Source organism: Cheilinus undulatus, linkage group 10, assembly GCF_018320785.1.
Source record: "Cheilinus undulatus linkage group 10, ASM1832078v1, whole genome shotgun sequence".
Classification (NCBI taxonomy): Eukaryota; Metazoa; Chordata; class Actinopteri; order Labriformes; family Labridae; genus Cheilinus; species Cheilinus undulatus.
Window position 1 is genome coordinate 30264931 of NC_054874.1, and position 23284 is coordinate 30288214.

At 37.3% G+C, this 23284-nt stretch overlaps 3 protein-coding genes across 8 annotated transcripts in view; all 3 read left to right on the forward strand.

Moving 5' to 3' along the window:
* Positions 1 to 86: 86 nt before the first annotated feature.
* ndufs8b (NADH:ubiquinone oxidoreductase core subunit S8b) lies at positions 87 to 8153 on the forward strand. 3 transcript variants are annotated; one of them, XM_041798151.1, is made up of 7 exons: positions 87 to 109; positions 3988 to 4036; positions 4115 to 4180; positions 4269 to 4358; positions 5628 to 5800; positions 6651 to 6779; positions 7102 to 8150. In XM_041798151.1, the coding sequence occupies exons 2-7, from the start codon at positions 3988 to 3990 to the stop codon at positions 7231 to 7233; spliced, it is 639 nt and encodes a 212-aa protein (XP_041654085.1). In that variant the 5' UTR covers positions 87 to 109; the 3' UTR covers positions 7234 to 8150. The 3 variants fall into 3 exon arrangements, with proteins under 3 accessions (XP_041654085.1, XP_041654084.1, XP_041654082.1); XM_041798150.1 differs by lacking the exon at positions 87 to 109 and adding an exon at positions 626 to 786 and having other exon boundaries at positions 7102 to 8146; XM_041798148.1 differs by lacking the exon at positions 87 to 109 and adding an exon at positions 3485 to 3591 and having other exon boundaries at positions 7102 to 8153.
* A 2375-nt stretch (positions 8154 to 10528) lies between these two features.
* Positions 10529 to 14238, forward strand: ran (RAN, member RAS oncogene family). Its single transcript, XM_041796836.1, has 7 exons — positions 10529 to 10641; positions 11513 to 11555; positions 11710 to 11794; positions 12228 to 12353; positions 13252 to 13439; positions 13564 to 13734; positions 13862 to 14238. The coding sequence occupies exons 2-7, from the start codon at positions 11520 to 11522 to the stop codon at positions 13904 to 13906; spliced, it is 651 nt and encodes a 216-aa protein (XP_041652770.1). The 5' UTR covers positions 10529 to 10641; positions 11513 to 11519; the 3' UTR covers positions 13907 to 14238.
* A 1912-nt stretch (positions 14239 to 16150) lies between these two features.
* stx3a (syntaxin 3A) overlaps positions 16151 to 23284 on the forward strand; it is a 29742-nt gene continuing 22608 nt past the window's right edge. For all 4 annotated transcript variants that reach the window (XM_041797668.1, XM_041797669.1, XM_041797670.1 and 1 more), the window contains exon 1: positions 16151 to 16518. In XM_041797668.1, coding sequence (XP_041653602.1) covers positions 16489 to 16518 — 30 coding nt within the window. In that variant the 5' untranslated portion in view covers positions 16151 to 16488. The remainder of the gene's footprint in view (positions 16519 to 23284) is intronic.

Here is a 23284-nt window from a genome sequence, read left to right on the forward strand (position 1 = left end):
ATTGGTCCTGTCACTTTCTTACTGGGCTCAAACGGTTCAGATGGGAGCTTTGCAAGATGGATTCGCCAGTGAAAAACAAGGAAACGGGCGTATCCATCTGCTTTGCAAGGTTAGTGAAGCCCCCCATTTTGATATAATGTGAACCGCAGACATAAAGGTGCATTAAATACTGTAGCAGAGAAATTCTACAAACTTCTTTGGCAAGCTAAACTTTGGGAATGAGTGGTCTAAACCAGGGGTAGAAAGAAATGTATAAAATTACTCAAGATTACTGGAATTCAGTAGTTTTTTGGGTACTTGAAATCAGTACATTTACTTCGACGTAAGTAAGTTTTGACCAGCATAAATGTACTTTTACTTCATTACAATACTTTTTTATTTTTCCACCTTTGTTAACTACACAGTAGCAAATAGTTAGAGAAAAGTTCCATATCACCTCCCACAAAGCAGTTGGGCACAGCAAAAACTGGAGTGTTGGTATCTCAGGTTCAGGATTTTGACTTCCAAAGTGTAATTATAACTCCATTCAGAATGAAAAGGTCTTCAGTGTGTGAGTCAGGGCTTCCTCCGGATAAAACTGATTAATAATGCTGTATGCAGCCGTGCAAATACATTTTTCTAAGATGCCATCTAAATTATTGGTGGAATTAAACTAAGGGTGCTTTTATACGGTGATTACCTAACCGAAGATTGGAATTACGAACAGCCCTTTAACGCAACAAACAATTGCGCAGTTCAGGGACTGCTGCCTGCCCGTGTTGTTGCTTATCTAAAGCTGTGGGAGAGGTAAGTGTATACACTTGAACTGGTTTAGGTTTTAGGTTAATTCATGGAATTGTAGTGAGGGCGAGAAAATAATCTTTTTTGAGGCACTTTGTTCAGGGTCAGGCAAGGGTGAGGACTAAGCTGGGAAGGGTTTCCCAGGATAACCACGTTAGGACATTTTTTTTTTTGTAATTATAAGGTTTCTGAAAATTAGAACCAGCCTAATCGGACAGGGGTCATTCCAGTATAATGCCCTGAATTTCTAACTTTTATTGGAGTTAGTTTACGAGGTTGACACTTTAGGACTGGATTAGTAGTCATAAATCGATAATGTAACGATATGACGTCTGATTTATAGAGGAAATCTAACCAACTCGGTGAACAGACAAACTGCGTGCTGATGATGTAATAACGGACCAATTCTGCCAACGGTTAGGGTACTTAATTTTACTTACTTTCACTTAGTATCCGAAATATCGTTGAAGGGGATGCCGGTTAACGCATTAGCAGAGATGTCTGCCCATCTGTTGCGATTAAAAGGACAACCTCGACACTATGTAACATTTTTATTGATTCATGTCTTCTCGTCAGTCAGCAATCACAGTCTTGCTTTATACGCTAAAATATATCAGGTTGTATGTGCAGCTCTGTCTGCTTTAATGTTAATGTCAATGTTAACGCAACGGTTAGTCAAACTAAAGAGTCTCATTTTTTCCGATTCTGAGGACTTGCCATAAACGTCTCAAACCGCTGACGTAAGAGGATGGATTTGAGGAGCAAGATTAGGCCTTCAGGGTTGCACTGCTTGGGATATGCTACAGTGTATTGTGCATTATGTGGAAAATAAAGATTGTTAAAAAAAATACAAATGATTAAAAAAGGGTAGTTTTTTCTTAAAACCATGTTTTAAGAAAAAACGGTTTATCTGTGTCAACAGTAATACATTACCTACAATCCTAGAGGGTCACAGCAACATCTGACTGGTCAAGCCCACTCTTACCCACAAAACATATGCATTCTGCTGGCACTAGTGAATTTACTTTACAACAAAAATGGTTTAAATGGAGCATCTTTGCTATACTATCATGTAGGGCTTAGTGATATGGCCGAAAATTTATATGCTGGTATCTAATTTTTTTTATTAATGTATTTACTCTTTGAGGTAGCAATAGCCTATTATATCCCGATATTACAAAATATAGAAGAGATAACACATTTAAATGCATGTTCAGTAGAAACAACTCTCCTTCTTTGACAGCATCCTCACCCCATGTCTGTGCACAAGATCACATAATTTTTTTCTGAGTCTCTGTGTATTCACTTCTTTGTTAGTGCACCTCTAGTTTTAAGTTTCATTTCTCTCCTGCTGGAGTGTGTGAAGTTGCAGCAGACAACACCACTTTTCCTGATGTGGGTGTTCCCATTAAAAGCACTTGAAAAAAAAAAGATAATTTAGCCTTATGATTGGCTATGTACGGTTGGCTGCATGTCTTCCTCCACTCTTCACGTCTCTCTTTTTCATGGATGGTTTTGGCGCGCCAGTAGTTGAGTGCTTAAGGCACGCACCATGTGCACAGGCGATCCGGGTTCAAATCCGGCCTGTGGCACTATTTCCTGCATGTCTCTCCCCACTCTCTTCCCTGTTTCCGACTCGGTCCACTGTCCTCCCTCTAATAAAGGCACGAAAAGCCCAAAAATATACCTTAAAAAAAAAAAAAGAAAACTTATGGATGGTTTTGTGTCTCAGGGCTCTCTGGATCACTTAAAATCAATCTCAGACACCTGTGATAATTATTTTGTCAGGTAAGCCCAATTAAAGGAAAACAACTTAAGAAGGACGTTCCACATTATTAAGCAGGCCACAGGTTTCAAGCAATATGGTAAAGGAAAAGGATCTCTGCTGCTGAAAAGTGTCAAATAGTGCAGCCAATGCCTTGGACAGGTATGAAACATTAGATATTTCATGAAAAATTAAGCGTGATCATCGTACTGTGAAAAAATTTGTGGCCGATTCAGAGCACAGATGGGTTCATGTAGATAAAGGCATAATGAGGAAGATTTCTGCCAGACAAATTCATCAGAGTAGGAGAGCAGCTGCTAAAATGCCATTACAAAGCAGCAAACAGGTATTTGAAGCTGCTGGTGCCTCTGGAGTCCCACCAACCTCAAGGTGTAGGATCCTCCCGAGGCTTGCAGTCGTGTATAATCCTACTATTCGGCTGCCCTATCCAATGCTCACAAGCAGAAACAGTTGCAGTGGGCCCAGAAATACATGAAGACTCATTTTCAAACAGTCTTGTTTACTGATGAGTGCTGTGCAACCCTGGATGGTCCAGATGGAGGAGTAGTGGATGGTTGGTGGATGGCCACCATGTCCCAACAAGGCTGTGATGTCAGCAAGGAGGTGGTGGAGTCATGTTCTAGGCCCGATTCATGAGGAGAGAGCTGGTAGGCCCCCTTTAGGGTCCCTGAAGGTGTGAAAATATTAAGTCTCTGACTGACCACTTTCTTCCATGGTACAAAAAGAAGAACAGTGCCTTCTGTAGAAAAAATATCTTCATGCATGACAATGCACCATCTCATGCTGCAAAGAATACCTCTGTGTCATTGGCTGCTATGGGCATAAAAGGAGAGAAACTCATGCTGTGGCCCCCATCCTCCCCTGACCTCAACCCTACTGAGAACCTTTGGAGCATCCTCAAGCTAAAGATCTATGAGGATGGGAGGCAGTTCACATCAAAACTGCAGCGCTGGGAGGATATTCTGGCATCTTGCAAAGAAAATCCAGCAGAACTCACAAGTTCAATGGGTGCAAGAATTATGAAGGTGATATCAAAGAAGGGCTCCTATGTCAACGTGTAACTTTGCCTGTTAAGATGTTTTTGATTGAAATAGCTTTGATTTTAGTAAATATGACCTCCTAATGCTGCAAATTCAACACATGACCATTTTCAGTTCCTTACAACCTAGAAAATGTTTTAAAACTTTGTTGTGCATAATAATGTGGAACAGTGCATTTTGAGGTTTTAATTTAAAAACAAAATAATTGTTGTCATTATGAAGTTTGTTCAGAAACATTTGAATTATGCTCTAACAGCTGATGAAAATTTTTTTGACTGTGGTTTGCATTAATATTTAGGAAAATAGGATAAAAATATAATTTGCATAATAATTTGGAATGTGGTGTAGGTCTACATGGTTTCATGTCTCCTCTCTGCACAGATGTCGGCTGCTCTGAGTCTGCGCCTTCTCTACTGTTACTCAAAGCCAGGTAATTCTGCAGCAAATATGCAGCCTAATACTAAGAACAAAATTAGGCACTGTCAAATTAATTTGTGTTTATTTACAGGCACGTTTGGATTTGGTCCTGGTGTCAAGCGGTCTTTCGGTCTCAGTGTGCAAAGAAATGGCTATAGTAAGTCCAGCACTTAAGTGTTTCAGTTGATGAGCCACATTTGAAACTATCTTACTATTCACTCATCACATCCATGCTCCCTTTGTAGAGTATGTCAATGCACAGGAGGTACCAACAGACCTGAAATCTATCACTGACAGGGCTGCAACAACTCTTCTCTGGACCGAACTCTTCAGAGGTCATGCATCACACAAACATATGATTTCGATTTTTTATTGTTGTGATAAGATCTGATCTCAAGCAAGCATTGTCAGTATTCTAGTCACAATCTGATATGTCTCCTCTGTGCCATACATTTTCAGCAAAATTGTATTTGTCATACTGTCAGAGAAAATGACAGGTTCCTTTGCCCCAAGTAGTCATAAGTACACAAGTGTGGCTGGAAATAATTGTCTAAGTTTGGCGTGACTTCATGAGATTGAGGAAATAAAGACATAGAACTACAAAATATCCAAGACTGATGAGTAAAGTCAAATACTTTCTCTTGTAGTCTTTTTTGTAAATATTCATGTGTGTGAGAGTGAAGTTTACTGAACACAATTTGAACAACCAATAATAAATTTATTCCAGAAATAACCCGCCAGAAAAGTATAGTTCACCTTCCTTTAAAAAACATCCAACATAACTCTGACTTGTTTTTAAGATTTAAGCTTTCATCCTAAATAAGCAGCTACATGTCCTAGACAGTGTAGAGATGTTAGAATGTATCAAACATTTACCAATTTTAGTCATTTACATCTGATTCTCTGACAGTAAAAATATACTAAATAGTCACGACGTGACTGCCCTTTACTCTAATCTCACTATCAAATGATATTATAATCTTCTGCTGCTGTATTGCTGGTCTAAAATTATTTAGAAGTAGGGGATTTGACCAGTATACTATCAATTCTTGAATTTTCAGTACCCAAAAACAATAAACAAGGATCATCTGAACACTCGACCAAATGCAAAGTTAAAGCAACATATTAGATAACTTGCTGCTTTTAGACATCATAAAGTATTTAAGCACTTGAGAATAGGAATTACGTAAATTTCTAGATAACTAACGTTGATGTTTGTTGTCTGGAACAAAACTGAACCACAGCTGAGCATGAGACTGTGATGTCAGAGGAAAATAATGGCTGTTTAAATATGGTGAGCAACACCACTACTGTCCTGTAGCTTTTTCACACTAGCACTCCTGAAAAGTGTTTTGAAAATATCAGGACAGGCTGCCACTGAGTTCTTGCAGACTTTCCTTTTGTACAGGAGGATGGGTCTTTGAGGAGGGGGGACATCATGTAAAAAGGGCAATGAGGAAATGGTGCTCAAAGCAACAGCATCTAACACTTTGACACTGGTTTTTGCCTGTTTTTCCTTAGATTTTCAGGAGATGCTGGCATGTAGGAAAACACCATATATGAGTCTTAACAGTCTTGGTCTCTCTGATAACACTTTCTTGCAGGTTTGGGGATGACAATGAGTTACCTCTTCCGTGAACCTGCCACCATCAACTACCCGTTTGAGAAGGGCCCTTTGTCTCCTCGCTTCCGTGGTGAGCACGCCCTCCGTCGCTACCCTAATGGAGAAGAGCGCTGCATTGCCTGTAAGCTGTGTGAAGCCATCTGCCCAGCTCAGGTGAACACAAAGACTCTGTATTATTGCTTTACTGACTGAACTATATAAATGTGCATATAGAGGTCTTACAATTGTTTATTTTTCAAAATTAACCCAAGACGTTATCTTTGTTAATCTTGAAAAAATGTTCTATTATGAAGCCAAGAGTTAGTTCATGCAGGACACGGTTGTCATACGCCCAGCAGTGATCAGCTGACAGCCAGCTGATCCTTATTATCGCCCCACAGTTCTCACAATCACAGCTCTTCCTCCCAGCACTGTGGCGTGTTTAAGCATTACGTACTTCTCACTAATCCTTGCTTACATTAATGCTGATTCACCATGCTGCTACTGCTGGCAAAGCTTAACCTCCTCCACCCCAGCCTTCTCCTTTATAGTACAAAGGTTGTTGCACCCTCATATTTAGATTCACACTATGGATTACCTGCTTTTGAACTACTTTTATCGTATTCAATACACATTTTCATACGTGTATCTATCCATATGGGGGTTTCTAGCCATGTCCTCCCTTGAAAGTCAAAGCATGCTGCCTGACTAACCCAGAGAGCATCTTTTGAGCAGAGCCTTCCTCTCCAAGTAATACTGTATATCAATTTGCAATAAAACGGTTAAATGTATGATGAGATTGTTCCTGACTGAAATGTCTATTTTGCAGGCTTTAGTTGTGTAATTTTTGAGCTGTTTCTTCTATATCCTAGCATCTGTTTCCCTGTTTCTGCACATAAACAGATCTTGAATAGTTTTTGTAATGCACACATGAAATTTTCACTGGGTTACACAAACCTGGTGATGTCATTCATCTCTAAATTTTGATTTTGTCTTCTCTTTTACATCCCCACATTTACCCCAGGCCATCACCATTGAAGCGGAAACTCGAGCTGATGGCAGCAGGAGAACTACACGCTATGACATTGATATGACCAAATGTATCTACTGTGGCTTCTGTCAGGAAGCCTGTCCTGTTGATGCCATTGTTGAGGTAAGGATTAGACTATTAGTACTGATTAGTAGATAATGTTGAGCTGATGGTGGTTGTTCAGCTGTGAGAAAACAGAGTAAATCTGATTTCTTTGACTACCAGTGAAAACACAGAAGATTAATCATGCAAATTTCTCACCTAATAGTCACTTCCTTTTTTGCTAAAGGGGAAATTATTATTTGTTTTCAAATTGGGATTGTGCTCTCAACACACCATTAGATCCCAAATAATGAGCATGGAACTTTTAATCATTTTTTTTTTTTTTTTTTTTATCAGGCCTACAGACACTAAATATGTGTTCTTTCCTTAATTCTCCCCCCAGGGTCCAAACTTTGAGTTCTCCACAGAGACTCATGAGGAGCTATTGTACAACAAAGAAAAGCTGCTCAACAATGGAGACCGATGGGAGGCTGAGATAGCAGCCAACATACAAGCAGACTACCTGTACAGATAGACTCTCTGTTGTGTGTACACAGCCCCCAAAGATGTTTAGACATAAAAAATATAGATTTTCATTGTTCTATGCAAAAGATTAAGTGTAGCTTTAAGGAAATTCAATGGAGTTTCTTATGAAGGATGAAGCCTCAGATGCTGTGGTCAAACTTAGAGGTTATATAATCACGCACAATTCTTACTTCTTGTGTTGTAAGGCTATGTTGACCATTATTCTGTATTACATTTCACTGTCAGTAAAAAACTACTTTATCCTGCACTTTAGATGCCTATTATACCTCAGTGTAGTAGCTAGGCCCTTAACGACCAAGTCTATAAAATGTTGCCAAGGCTTTTTTAAAATACTGAAATAAATTGTGTTCAGAAAATGAAATTTGCCACTTTGTGTGCCCTTGTATACTAAAACAAGCCTAACCTAATTGAGGGTCCAGTGCCATTTGCTAGTCTGGTCTTACAGCAAGCTTTAACAATTAAGATTACTGTTGAAATGGGTATGTGAATAAAAAATATGGAGAAAAATTAATTGAAAAATATCCAAATTAACTTCATCATCTGTCTTAGAAAGATACGTAGAATAAATAAAAGAGTATTTGTGCCAGTTTGGGAAAGAAATTGCTGATCAGCTAGAGGTTCATGTATTTGTGTGATTTGACTAAAACCTCAGAGAGTAACAGGGAGAACTAATTTTCTGGCTTGTGCTGGTTTTAGAGATGAAAATAATGCTAAAATTATGAAAACAAACCTTTTTCATCTCATTTCGCATTTCAAATAATAAAACTATGGCTTATGCTTTGACCTAAAGGTTTCTGGATGTGTTTATACAGCTCCGCAGGCCAGCACAGCACTCGTTTGTGATTATATGAGCAGGGGTCGCTCCTCTATCTACAGGTTATCATACAGATGAAGATGAAATTATAAGACCCCCCATGGATATTTCAGTTTTTTCCAAGTATTTTCCAAGGGCTGGAAAGCAGCGCAAGTCATTTTTAACACAGCATTTCCAAGTATCTTAGTTTTATTTTGGATGCTTACGTTGTACATTGCACATTGAAACAAAATTATTTCACAAAAACTACCACGATCTATATTATTTGCCCCTTTTAGAACTGACCTTTTTGTCGAGCCACAGGAATTGTAGTCTCAAAGAAGACAATCACTAGAGCCTTGCACATGAATGGACTACGAGGTTGCAAACCAAGAAAAACTCCACTTCTGCAGAGGGGACACTTTTAGTCCAGACTGAAGTATGCTAAGGACAACCTGGGGGAAGATTATCTATACTGAAGCATGTCCTTTGGTCAGATGAGAACAAACTAGAACTCTTTGGCCATAGAGATGTTGCTTATGTTTGACGAAAGAAGGAAGAACCATATAACTAAGGTCCTTGCCTGAAGACCATCAAATCTCAAGGAGCTTGACAGATGGGCCAAAGAAGAACAGGCTATGATTCCTCGGGAGACGTGTCCAAGCCTTGTTGAACGTTACAACAACTGACTGCAGGCTGTTATAATTCCTTGTTCTGTTTAACAGCACTTGAGAAATACTTGGGAAAAACTGAAATTTTCATGCGGGTGGCCTAATACCCTCATCTGTAGATCAGCTGTGGCCTCAAACCAATATCATATCACTGATTTATAGTTTGAATTGTTTAATGTATCCCAATTTTGCCCACTGTAAAATGTGCTTCCCAGTGTAGATTTACAGTTTTGTAGGCAACTCTTTTTCATCTTTGCTATGCTTAACCCCTTAAAGCCTGTTGTATCATATTTAATACATACTTTTATACCTCTATCTAATCAATATGATCAATAAATTACTAAAAAAAAAAGATATGAATACAATCTGATAAATTATAAAAACACCTTCAAGTGAATTATCAGTTACCAAAAACACCTAATGTATCAAATGAGATACAAAAAATATGTTCAACTTTATGGAAATCTGGATATTTTGGGGGGGGATTTCAGTAGAGAGTGAAATAAACATTTCAGTTCCAAAAAATTAGAATTTCTTGCTATAATTTATATTTCCAGGCTTTAATGGGTTAAAGTTTTGTTTAAAAAAAAAAAAATTTAGGCTCATCTCAAAATGACACCCCCAGGGCGGGGTCTTTTCACAGACTTGCATAATACAAGCCAGATCTACTGACTGAAGTTCCGGCTATCTTGTAAAATATAAAACTAAGTAGGCCATATAACTTGAGGGGAGTTAACATGGTTGGAATAAGTAATAACATTTGCTGATAATTCAATATTTGTAGATTAAAGATGAGATGATAAATTAGTTAGACATTTTATTGATTCCAAAATAAATTCAAGTTTCAGCTGTTCCATTACACTCAAAGAAAGGGTGGGACAAACAAAGGAATATAGGAAACATAAAACAGCTCAAGTATTCAAAATGTACAAAAGTAACAGTAGGCCTACTTTAGCAAAAAAGTACAAAAATATTAAAACATAGACAAAAAATAATATACAAAGTATGCAAAAAAAAGAAGACACATATTTACAAGTCATGTGTAACGTTATTAAGGGCATCTGAATGTCTACAGAAAAGGCAACAGAAAAAGGCAGGACAGTTGTGCTGAGAAGGTGAACAATTATAGTATGACAGACACTATCAGAAACACTCTCATAGTCTTTTTTTTTTTAAATTAATATACAGTGCTAAACAAATTTATTGGACCACCTCCCAAAGTAAGGTTTATGCCACAGCTGCCCTAAATTACCAAAATCATTTTGTATTTTTCTGCAATGGTTAATACACCAATATGTAGAAGCTCTTTAACCCAAATGATATTTTTAATGCTAAAATATAATTATTATTGTTATCCATGTATTTTTAAATGTACTGATTTACAAAAAAAAAAAAAAGAAAAAATAGTAAAGCACATCATTATTTCTTGATTAATATGTCAAATTATAGTTATTTACTTGCATTCCTGAACAGAAAAATGAGTTTTAGTGGTTGAATGTTATGCTTGATTCATTTCTGACTTCTCAGAGAAACCCAGTAAGCCGGCTCAAATTTGGGTATAAAAAGGTGAATTCAGTTTGAAATCCCTCATTCCTGTTCAAAACGGTAAAACGTGGAGAGCTGACTGAAAATGAAAGAGTCCGCATTAAAACACTTCATGATGCTGGATGGTCTCTGAGACAAATATGACAGGTGGTCTAATAAATTTGTAAAGCACTGTACAATGATAGGCTATTTTACACTGTTTCTAACAGTGAGTTTGACCTGCGTAAAATCGCTGAATCATGTATGAAGGCCTCTTTCCATACAATGATACAAATTGCGTTTTACCGCTGCGGTGATCACGTGATAAGGGCGGAAACTGACTCATAGGCCACGCTGAATCTCCCGCGAACGTAGCCATTTGCTTCTTTCCTTCGTCGCAGTGACACCGGTGAGTCTCTACATTATACTGTCTGTTCAGGCCATAATTTTTCTATGTACTTTATTTTCAGGGAAGTCCATTAAAAAGACGCGCGACAGGGTGCCGCCAAAAGTTATTATCGTGTTTTAGAGTAAACACTTTAAGGATGAAAAACTTGTTCAGGCCTTTGGTTTTCTTGTGCTAACCACCAGCTAACTTAGCCGTTATCTTTGCGAAAAGGATGGCTTCCATGCTGTTAGCTAACAGGTTAGCAGGCCCTGCGCCCCTCGTTCACTGCTTTGTTCTTATGATTTGATACTGTATCTGTAATTTGAGCAGTGAGTTAATGACAAACCCCTTTTTATCATGTCAGACCAGCGTGATGCGCTGGGAACCGGTTGTGTGAAATTGTAGAGCCAGCCACATCATGGAACACATTAGATGGTCTACATACCGATTGTTGCAGTCGAACAAGAAAAAGTGCGGTCGCGCGTCGTATGGCGCACTCTTACTTACGTTAGTAGCCGGCGAGCTAACAGTCGTTGGCTATGAAATGACGTGTAAAACTATTCCTTAACCCGATTTTAGCTTTTGTTAAACGACGAGTTTATAATGTATATGGGACTAATAAATGTTTAGCTTACAGAGTGATTCGGACATTCCGGGGCTAGCGATACAATAACGGCTGCACAGCACGTTTCGAACGTTAGCATCCATGGAAAATGCTAGAATAATAATTGCTAGGAAACAGGCAGGCGGGTTAAACTGTTGTCTGTTAGACCTGCAGGGGTATCAGAATCTGTTTTTGGAGAGATCGGATTGTCCCATACTTGTGCTCCAGTAACTGTGCCTTGTTGGCGGCTAACAAGTGCTAACAATTCCGCCTTTTCTTTCACCTCAGATAAATCATGGTCGATACAGCGTGTGTAGTAGCATCATTCAAGGTAAGTGATTGATTGTTGTGCAGTCTAAGTAAACACCATGTATTTGTACCGTTACTGTAGAGGGTTGTTGTTTTTAATAGGCTTGCAGCGTCAATGATTGGTTCGTAGTTAAACCAGTATCAACCAGTCCAAACTGACTTGCTGTTTCCTATAGTTGGTGTTGGTTGGAGATGGAGGAACGGGGAAAACAACTTTTGTGAAGAGACACATTACAGGAGAGTTTGAGAAGAAATATGTTGGTGAGTATTGCTTCCCTTGTGAAATGGCAAATGCATTAGTACATAATGGGTAAATGTAATAAAGACGTTTTACATCCTCCTTATGTGCATCTTGGTTGTCCCAGAGCTGTGAAGATTTCCAAATATCTTCCTGTTGTTGGTAAAGATGTTAAGAAGCCAATAATAAAAGTGTTGTATCAACTTCCTTTAACTTTATAAAAGATTGACTTTCTTTATAAAATATTTTTATTGAAGAAATGACTATCAAAGATCAACAATAGCAGGGCCACATTGAAATGTGTAGATTGTAAATTAATTTTAAATTGTCTGTTAAGCAGTAAACCCACACCCATAATTTTCTTTTTATTTCCCATTTTTTTTCCCAAGATTATCTTCTTTTCAAATAACAGTTAAAACATTTCTTGCACTCAAACATCTTTCCTTGTATTTGTAGCTACTCTCGGCGTTGAGGTGCACCCACTGATTTTCCACACTAACAGAGGAGCTGTTAGGTATAATGTGTGGGATACGGCTGGACAGGAGAAGTTTGGAGGACTGAGAGATGGCTACTACATTCAAGGTATGATCACACAATTAAGTTGGTCTTCTTATTTGGGATGCCGATCAAGTCATTACTGATCATCTATTATTGAGATGCCCAACACTGATTTGACCATATTTTGTGTTCATATCTAGCATATGGTTTAGTAGTGGAGCTAGCTTTGTTGTGTACTGGGGCATCATAAATATGGCTGCATACCCTGACAAAGACCACAAAAGTCCTCCATTTTAGTCAGCATGCCTTATGTTGAAGAGAGCTGCAACAAAGCTCTAGATGAGCAATGCAACACCCAAATTAAAACAGTGGAAATATTCTAAGAAATTAAAGGCAGTTACTCTCAGAACACTGACTTTGTTATTGGTTGGTTGTTGTTATGGAAATGATGCGCTTTGATATTACCAAGTAAACTATATTTATTGAAGTTTGTCCTCCAAAACCAAAGTTTGTGTCTTGAAGCCCCACTGTAACAAGTTTTATTTACCTTCACCACTCTCCCGGCCTAGCCTTAAAAATATTGGTGTACCTTCATATTGCCCCCTTTAGTTGTTGAGTTGCAAGGTTTTATGCAAGTGGTGTAAACATAGATAACAAAATATGATAAATTAATATTTCTAACTAATGGGACTCAGAACAAATCTTGGGAATGTAATCACAGCTATTTGTGAATGAGGAAGATGAATGACATGTAGCAGCAGATGAGTTGGAGTGGTGCATTCGGTTACATTTGATTCACAGTACTGATGTGTTTATGCTGCTGGCTAACACTCTAGGTAGCCTATATACTACTCCACGCATAGTGCTTCCCATAGATGCTAAACAGTTTGGAGAGTTTATTATACCCCAACAGTCCCAGAACTCCCTGTATTCTGAACCTTTTTACTATGAAAAGTGATCAGTATTCCTCTTTCCTCCACAGCTCAGTGTGCTATCATCATGTTTGACGTCACCTCAAGAGTCACTTACAAGAACGTGCCCAACTGGCATCGTGACCTGGTCCGTGTCTGTGAGAACATTCCCATTGTCCTTTGCGGAAACAAAGTGGACATCAAAGACAGAAAAGTCAAAGCCAAGAGCATCGTGTTTCACCGCAAGAAGAACCTGCAGGTAATAACTATAAAGATGTAAATGGTAGAATTGTTTGAAGCATTTTACTTGCATGGTAAATTGAAACTTTATTGATCCCAAGGGAAATAAAAACACATCTTGATCTATTGTACTTTCTTTCTAGTACTATGACATTTCGGCCAAGAGTAACTACAACTTCGAGAAGCCTTTCCTGTGGCTAGCAAGGAAGTTGGTCGGCGATCCTAATCTGGAGTTTGTGGCAATGCCTGCCCTCGCTCCTCCAGAGGTCCAAATGGACCCTTGCCTTGCTCAAAAATATGAGGAAGAGCTTCAAGTGAGTTTGTACTTTAAGGCATAGAGTGTTTTGGTCATCTTTTTAAATAAATAATTCTATCTAATTGTATTTGTTAAAATAACAAACTTGCACTGAGCCTAAATTTGTCTTGCTTGTCTCTGATTAGGTTGCATCACAAACAGCACTCCCCGATGAAGAAGATGACCTCTAACCTGTTACCTGCAGTGTCCCTCTCTCCTCCCTCAACCATGGACAGGAAGCTGTTTGAATTTTTGCCCCCCTTACTGTAAAATCCCTTCTCAGATTTTTTTATTTTTGATTTTTTTTGTTTTAAAACTAAGGAAAAAACTTGGTGAAAAAGTTGTTCTAATTTCACTGTCTAAGACACACCCACCCTAGTGTTGTTGTTGGCATGGCAACGTGCTACTCTTCATCGTTGAGCAACCACCACTGCACTTACCCAGCTCACATAATGCTGTTGTATGGTGTACTGGAAGCACTAAGTGAAGAAAAACTTTGAATAAAAACATTCTCAATTTAAAATGTCTTTTTTTTTTCAATACAAAAGAGTCAAAAGTTAAAATAGGCCTATGGAAATAGGAGGAGATGCATGCTTTACTAACATGTGGGCCTGTTTAAGTTTTACAAAGTAATATCTAAATGTCATCCATACCATTACCCTAAACTCATGCCAATTTAGTCTACTGTTTTTTTGCTCATTTGCACAGTAATTTGGGAGGCTGCTTTGAAAATTGTCCTTCAGTATTTACTAATCACAATACACTGCTGCCATTTGAGGTATCATACTCAAGAACATTGATGTGACTGCAGAAGCTGGGGTTTGAAGCCCTGACCATCTTTTTGAGAGGGAACAGGCTCATATATTTTACGCTTTTGACCACAATAGAAACTAGGGGTCAGGCAAGATATCAAATACAACAGTCAATCTTACCGGGGTCTCTATTATCCAGTGTATACTGGATAATAGAGCAATATCGTGTACATGTTGTACACGCCTTTTGCCAGACGGTGTCAGTCATGTCCCTTTAACCAGCGCGAGGACGTAGTCAACAACATTACGTAACAGGTTTGCATATTCGTAGTGACGTGTATCCTGTACCAACATCTTTGGCGGGCAACATTTTACAGATAAATTGGATATACAGTTAATTGTTTAAATTATTTTCTTTCTCTCTTGAGAATATGAGCATTTCAAATTTCCTGACTGAAATTCTTAGTATGTCAAATATCACATTTATTTCAGAGACCAGGATATTCAAAGCGTTAAACGTGAAGTGTCAACGTTTTACTTATATTTGAAGACATCTCTAAATTAATTTCAGTTGTATCATTGAAGTTTCATATTAATGGTAATGTTATTTTTTATTCGATGAATGGTGGTGTGAATACCGAATCACAAATTGTAATGGGAATGCAGTGTAAATATTTCGTTTTCTATTATTACACCTGGTTGCTCTTCTCCGAGTTCTAAGCCCCTGTTTTAGCGGACAAGTTTTTCTTTTAAAACAACTAGTACATGCCTGTCTGACTGGTTACTAATTAAACAGAAACACACCAAAGCACTTACTAACTCCTCAGACCTGATTTAAGTTACCACTACGCTATGCACCCCTGTTTGACTCAGACACACGGCTCCTGCCGGTCATGCTACACCCAAATTGCTAAAATTAATGCGAACATTGAAATATAATTTAAATGACTTATTTTTACTGTTTCTCTCAACAAAATAAGAATCAGAGTTAGAAAAAATAGCCTACGAAATGCAAAGGGCCATTTCGAAAAGAAAGTCAGGAAGAAATGAATTAGTAAAACACCTTTGGACAGATTAAGACAATTTAAAAGTTATCGTATTTAATTAAAATTGCTTATGGCTCTCTCTTTCCATAACCAAACAACGCCTGAAATGTAAACATGCCCCTTCATGCTTGTACTGGGTTCTTTAAGTTTGACCTCTGTAAAATATGTCCTCTCATCTTGTTTTTCCTCTGAGAAGAAAATATATTTATAAATGAGTAATACATTGTGTAATGTGAGCTGTCGTGGAGTAAGTGCATTTAACATAACTACATGCTTTATGAAAATCCAACTCTTTTTTGGGTCCAATGATTTATTTTTTCGTGTCCAAATCAAGAGATAAAACAAAGAGAAGCAACAACTTATGGGCACTCGCAGGTCTTATTTTATTGAGAATGTACAGAGCTGCTTTTCCAGTTACTGGCAGTGCAGTACTGAAATATTGGCACTGTGTTGCATAAGCAGGTTAATGTTCAAATAGCTTTAATAAGCTTAGTTTGAGATATCTTTTATTCCTACAAACACCTGAATGCATCATCTGTGCAGGTGGCTCAGGCGTGGCTTCATCTCAATGGAGCACGAGTTGTCTGCGCATGCGTGAGCAGGAAAAGTGCGTTTTAGAATGATTACTGGTGGCCAGCGGAGAGACAGATTATACAGCTCTACACAACTGTTGTTTTAATCCCCCGAGCGAGGAGATTTAGCAAAGAAAAAACACTGGTTTTAAACCCAGCAGCCATATTGCATGGAAAAACGACGGAAAGACTCGTCTATTCAGAAAAAGTCGTTGTGTCATACTCCTCTGCCAAGACTTTTGGGAAGTTTATTTCTCTTTTCTGCTGGCTGTCTGTTTCTGTCGGACAGCTAGCCTGCCAGCTGGCTGAGGAATTCAGGGATCGGGACTATTTTAAAAAATTGTTTTACACACCATTGTGGGTCTCTGTTTGGTTCAAAGGTGTAAAACTAACTGTGTGAACGATGAAGGACCGATTGGAGCAACTTAAAGCGGTAAGTAAGCCAGTGTCCCTGAAGTCAGATTTCTTTGCTGCAGTCTCTCTGTACATTTTAAAACGTTTAAAGGGGATTAAAATCAAATGAAATGATAATTTAGATGTATTTTTTAATGATTCAAGCTTTAAAACCTCTAATATTTGAACCACAAATGTATCATGGAAGGATATAACAGGATGAATGCGGCGGCAGGTTAGAAAGTGATTAGAAATGGGGGTGTTGGGTCAAAGTGATTCAGTCGTTCAGACATCGTCATTGCTTTGCCTATTTAGTCGTGTCAAAGATGGACTGTAGGTCAGTAAAATTGAATATGGCAATAATTAGGTGAAATATTAAACCAGATATTAAATTTAAAGGGATTAACTGTGAAACATTGATTAGTTTGCTAAAACCTTGCTTTGGGTGTCATCAGGAGAAACGGAAAACGTGAATAATTCTGTCATCAGTTGACTTACAAACAATTTGCATGAATCTGGCCAAATTAAAAGCAATATAGAGAGAATAAACTGTGTCTTATAAAGATTAGGAACACATTGAGGTTCTGAAAAATAGTCATGGGTGTATGAACACTTGATAATTACTGTAAAACGGATTCAGAATCTGAATCCAAATAGGCCTCTGTCTGTCTGTGCTCAGCCTGTGAGATTACAGATGATGGACAGAAAACAAAAGAATGTATATATTTCTTAATGACACATCTAGGTAATGAGCATAAATACAACAGCTGTTCATTGAGCCTGAATCCACTTCAGACCTAAATAGGGATGTGTTGTCATAGCTACCTGAAACTGCTGGACAAATATTTACCGTTTAAAGTTGCTGCCTCTCCTCGGGATTTTGTATTAGACACAGCTTGCTTCTTTTCAAGGAAAGGAAGTAGGAGCCTATAGGTACTGATCTGGGCCAGTTGATTTTTAGGAACTTGGCCATACATGTGTATTTACAATAGCTTCTCCTTTACTATGTGCTGCCCTCTCGACTTAAAATCTCTTTCTTCACCTCCTTAGTCATCATCTCCTATATTTTCCTCATTGAGTTTCTTACCTAATGTTTCACTTGCTGGTAGGTCTAATCCATTCTACATATTTGTTTGTGTGTGTGTGTTTGGTTGGGCATAGGGTCATGTGAATTTGGGCTTCTGCCATCAACATAAAAACATCACCTGATGTGGCAGGTTTTTTGACACCGTAAAATGCTGACTAAGGCAAGTAAAGCCTTAAGATACCATCATGTTTGCTAGTGTTTTTCTTCAAATACAGATTTCCATGCAGACACCTTGAAAATACTCACACTAAAACACTTCAGCTTTTGTTATGTTTGACAAGTGTTCTCACTTAAGGATGATTTATGTGCTATTAATCTTGGTTACTTTCAAACATACTACCCCCCCCCCCCAAACTTCATTAATCGGGTGTAAAATTAATGTGGGAAAGAGTCTCAAACCTACCGTGACTCCATCTGTGTCTGTGGCATATGGAGTGTTTAAATCCCTTGTCAGATTTTTAGCACTGTATTAACACAAGTAGAGATGGGACTATTTGACTTCTGTCACTATTTCCTGTAATGTGTAAGCCCAGGACTTTGTCTGCCTGTAGTCAGAGCTGGCAGCTAATTTTGTACAGCACACAGTGGGAAACTCTAGATGTAACCAAGCCACAGTTTATCTGATTTCTTCCTACTTCTGTCATAAAAAATTACCAACAAGAGTGAGAAATGTGACAACCCTTCTGTCACTGATGTGCCAAAACCCTGAGAACTTCTGTTTTAAAAATGATAAGACTAAATGATCTGGCTGTTTTTGTTATTGATGAAGCCCTGAAAGTTGTAATATGTGATTATTTTTCCTCTTTACTACCTTTCCAGGTCTGGTAAGTCTTCATTCACCTTTATCACTGGGAGCTGTGTTATTCCTCAGCCTCAAAGTAAAGGTTGTTGACCGCTATGTTTTCCACATTTATGATCCTTGGAGACAAAGTCTGACAGTTAAACACCTCCCTGTTTCTTAAAAGTTAACGAAGCACCTAAAGCAGATGTTATGGTCTAATTTTGCAGCTTAATTTTATAAACTTAGTAGTGTTTTTATGACTAAAATTTGGTTTGGTGGTTCATAACACAGTGAACTATCATATGACATACCTAAAATAAAGATTTTTTTTTTATCACTTTACACGGACTTCAATATACATTTTGCTGTAAACATGAAGAAGCTGATACAAGCTCAGTCTTTGTGTGGCTTTGAGTTTTATAAAACTGTGTTTTATATTCAAGATTCAATTGAAAATTCAAGTGTTAGTTGTCATTGTGCAAAAAAAACAACAAAAAAGTATCTCCATGAACATTGCAGCCTAAGAAGAGATCAGTATAAGATATTCAATATGTGATAACATTGAAATGCTACAATTTTAGATATAAAAACCAGCCATTTCATTGTTAGAAAACATATCCACCCGTTATATAAGACAAGAAAAAATGCATCAAAATGGATAGAAACTTATCAAGAAAACAATCGAGAGCTTTTAAGACTTCTTCCAGTTTATTGTATTGGAGAGAGGCCTAAGATCACCACGTCTGCTCCAAGCTTAAACTCTTGTCTGGTCAATGCTGTGTGAATTAGGCAGCTTGACATATGGTGCTTTGCATGCAAAACAAGAGCACAAGGTTGATTTGAATAAAGAGAACAAACCAACAGCCAGCAGATGTGAACTGATCATAGACTGTAAAGGGTATTGGATGAAGTCTGAGTTGCATCACCTTTCTGAAGCCATCTTTTGACACCCATCCATGGTGGTTATTAAATTAACAATACTGTCTTTAACTGATGTTTGGTCAATCTAGAAACAGACAGAGAAGTGGGGTTCAGGAGGGTCCTAATCCTCCTGACAAACACACCATGCTGCCTTGCAGTTATATTAGTCATGCAGTTTTATTTTTGTTAACCACCTTTTTCAGAGGAAGACGATACTAAAACTAGCTAAAAATTTGTCTCTGGTAGGGATGGGCGTTTGGAAGAAACCTGCCAACTCGATCAATTGATTGATTAATCGTTATGCATGTTTAAAACATACATACATGGGCATATATGTATAACATTTCCCTATATAACAAACACAGGTAACTATTGCGTGTGTTTCTCAATGATTTATTTATTTTCACCCTTCGAAAGCCTAGGGCTCTTAAACATAAACAAGGCATGTTCCCATTCACAATGTCATGACAGTAGATATTGTTGTGCAGAGTAAGATGTGTTTAGTCTCTTTATTAACGGCCAACATCAGATCGACTAAATTCCCTGTGATCGACCAAATTCTTAACGACCAATTAATCCATCATCGATTAATTGTTCCCATCCCTAGTCTCTGGTGATAAAAACTCGGAGGGAAAAAAAATTGTTAAAAAAAAAAAAATTTTTTTTGAACATTTAAAATCCATGATATTTCTCCACTGTGCTTATAGCCAGTAAAACAAGGAGAGATTGGGTAGAGAGCATTCAAGGTATGTCAGTATTTACTTAAGTATATTTTTGAATGATTAAAAATTTTAAGCATTCAACAATACAGTGCAGCCTGATGACACCACTACCAAGAATGCATTTCACAAAATTGTTCAGCCCTTGTTTATTATAATATTGTGTTGGTTGCAGTATATAATGATTTATTGCTTGTGTTTGCTGGAAAATACATAAGATGAGGAACTTGAGGAATAATCGCATTTTAAATCACAATTGCAGTATTGGGTAAAAAAAAAAAATCACAATTAGATTGTTTTCCCAAATCATTCAGCCCTATCTCACAATCGAATCATATATTTTAAATTTTCTCCAAAATGTAGAAATCTAGTGGGTTTTATTCATATAACATAAAAACAGACGGCACTAATGTTGATTTAAAAAGCATTTTAACTGGGGTTGTTGTAAGGCTGCTTAATTATGGTAAAATCGTAATCACAGTACTCTTGATTGGTGTTGAGATTACGATTATTAAAAAATACTACATTTACATCACAAGCATTTATTTAACTTAAACACCCATAAAAAACAAGCAATTCATGTCATAAATGAGTGAGATAAACTAAAGTTAGTAATATAACAATTTATAATTACAGTGAATAAAGCAAAAAATGTATGGCCAAAATATTACAACAAACACTGAAACATTTACAGATATCAAAGTTTCAATATTTACATCAGATATTTTGCCTGTGTTTTTCACCATATGTCAACTGTAAATTTTGTCCATACACTAATAAATTAGTGGAGTTTTAGGCTGAACCAACAGACCTATGTCATTTGAGGTCTTTTTCTTTATTTACCCTTATTCTTTACACTTTGAAGTGTTTTTTAAGGATTAAAGTTTGTTTCCTTGGTCATCTTGAAACCCTTAAGTGCATCAGAAAGGACTGAAACTTCTTGTCCGAAAAGCATTTTTAAATATCGGTATAAGCTAAAATGAATCTAAATATTGGCATATTGGATATATACAAAAATCTAATATATATATACATATTAATCTGTCTGTGACCATTTTTTTGGTAAAATATAGATGTGTGCAAGTTCTTATTTACAATTCAGCACCTATAGATATAGTTTTATGAAGTTTTAGGAGTCTTACTTGAAAAAAATTGTACTTTTCAATACTATCAACCATTAGAATAACACAGAGTATCAATCTGGACATTACCTCCGACTGCACAGGATTGAAGCAATATAGGAGAACTTTATAGCTTTTTTTGTTGACTTTGGTAGAAATTGAATATTTAGTATCCTAAAAATGATAACTGTGTTTTCTTAGACAGTAGTCCACAATAAACTGGTGTAAAATAATGAAAGGTAAGCAATTCATGAGTTCAGTTTGGATGTAAAACAATAGAAACATGTCTTATGTCTTCTAACAGTAGCATTGTTTCTGTGGAGTCATGTGAGTTAAATGAGGAGTATTGTGAAAGTTTCCTTCATGACTCTGATAAAAAGACACTCCCTCTGTTCCTGCCATTATCAAACTGTTTGTGTGTGGCCTTTTGACTGTTTGACAAAGCTTTTGTTACACACATCACTCCCTTTCCCCTTATTTTTGCTGAATGTGACATTAGAAGGAAGTAAGTGCTTGTTCTTATCTCGCTGCTTCATTGTAGGGAACAGAGCGTGTGAGTCAGGGTGCTGCAGCTGTGTGAGCAGTGAATAATTCACTTAGAGTTGTAAAAGCGAACCAGTAGTGTGTCAGTGTTTCCATGGGGAACTCTGTTTTCAGACCTGTTGTTAGTTACGTCAGCTTGAACCTAATCGTCCTGACTGCATTTGCAATTCAAATGTCAGAAAAAAGGATGGAAAGGAAAAAAGAACATTTGTACAGAAGATAAACCTAAATGTTTTTTACAGCCACTGTAAGACCTCAGTAAGGCTGATACTGATATTTCATTGTTATTAACTCTAAAAAGGGAAATGTCTTAAAATTATGAATGAATTCTAGAACAGTCAGCAAAAATACATAATCGTATTTAAGTAAGGTCCATAATAAGTGCACTAATTTTCTTTTATTGCATTATTCACATGGTTTATTGTCCCTTTCAACACACTCTTGTTAAAAAATACAATATGCATAGTTTATGCAGTCAAATATATATATTGATTTTAAAAGTTTCTGTTTCTATGTTTTATATATATTTTTGAAAATGAGGTCTTACAATATCTCAAATATCCTCTAATGTTTTCAAGATATTCTCATTTTTTATGATTGTACCAGGCATGTGTTGTTATGGAGGCTTCATAACATCAAGCCCCTAACACTTGGCATTTCCAGCGAGTTAAACCAGTGCTGCTGGGTGCTGTCCACCCCCTTCTCAACTTCTTATCTTAAATTGAGGACTCGTGTTTATTAAAATGACACCAGAGTGCATGCACATCCCTGGTTCTGCTGCCAGAGTGAACCCAAAGTTCACTTTTAAGTGCATTCCTCCCTCATTTTGAGAAGTTTAATACAAGTATCACCTTTCTGTATCACCTATGATGTGCCATTTCTTTTGAATAGAGTCCTCAATTCAAAACAAGAAGTGAACAGTAGAGATTGTTGGAGATGATCAGTGCTGGTCTGTAATCTTCATATTGCGTTATTGTTTTGAATGAAAGTACCTAGGCAGCGGAATTTGACTTATTGTGCGTTTAAGCCGCTGCAATGTTTCCCTGCAGCCACAGTGATGTCAGATAAAACCATCTCTGCTCTGCAACATCCCTTTTAACTTTTGAAAACAACTCCGACAGCTCAGAGAAGAAGTTAAAACTGATCTGCACCTTGTGTTTAAAAAAAAAATGTACCTTTTTAACTTTCCTTGTTTCCTTTTTAATCCATAACAAGTTCCTTTTCCATGGATAAATTGTCATACTCTTAGATCTACACAAAGTTCCTTATTTTCTTTCGAGATAAAGCAGGTCTGAATTTAAACAGGAAGTCAATTACTTGGGATGCACTGTTGGATAGTACTGGTGCTCATAAAACAACTGTACGGTACCATTCTAAAGTAAAGTATAAAGTATTATCAAATCAAATTCTAAAGTGAGAGGTTAGTTTTTGTAGTCAAAGTTGGAGCCATGTGGAGCCATAAATGAGGAGGACAAAAGTAGAGCAGATTTAAAACTATGCACTTATAAATCATCAAGAGGAGGGATGAGGAACATTTGATGGAAATAAACTGAACTTTCAAAGTAACTGTAAGAACAGTTATGGTATTATTAAGTACTCAAATCTAAGTACCTGCTCACATACTTGGCCTAAAA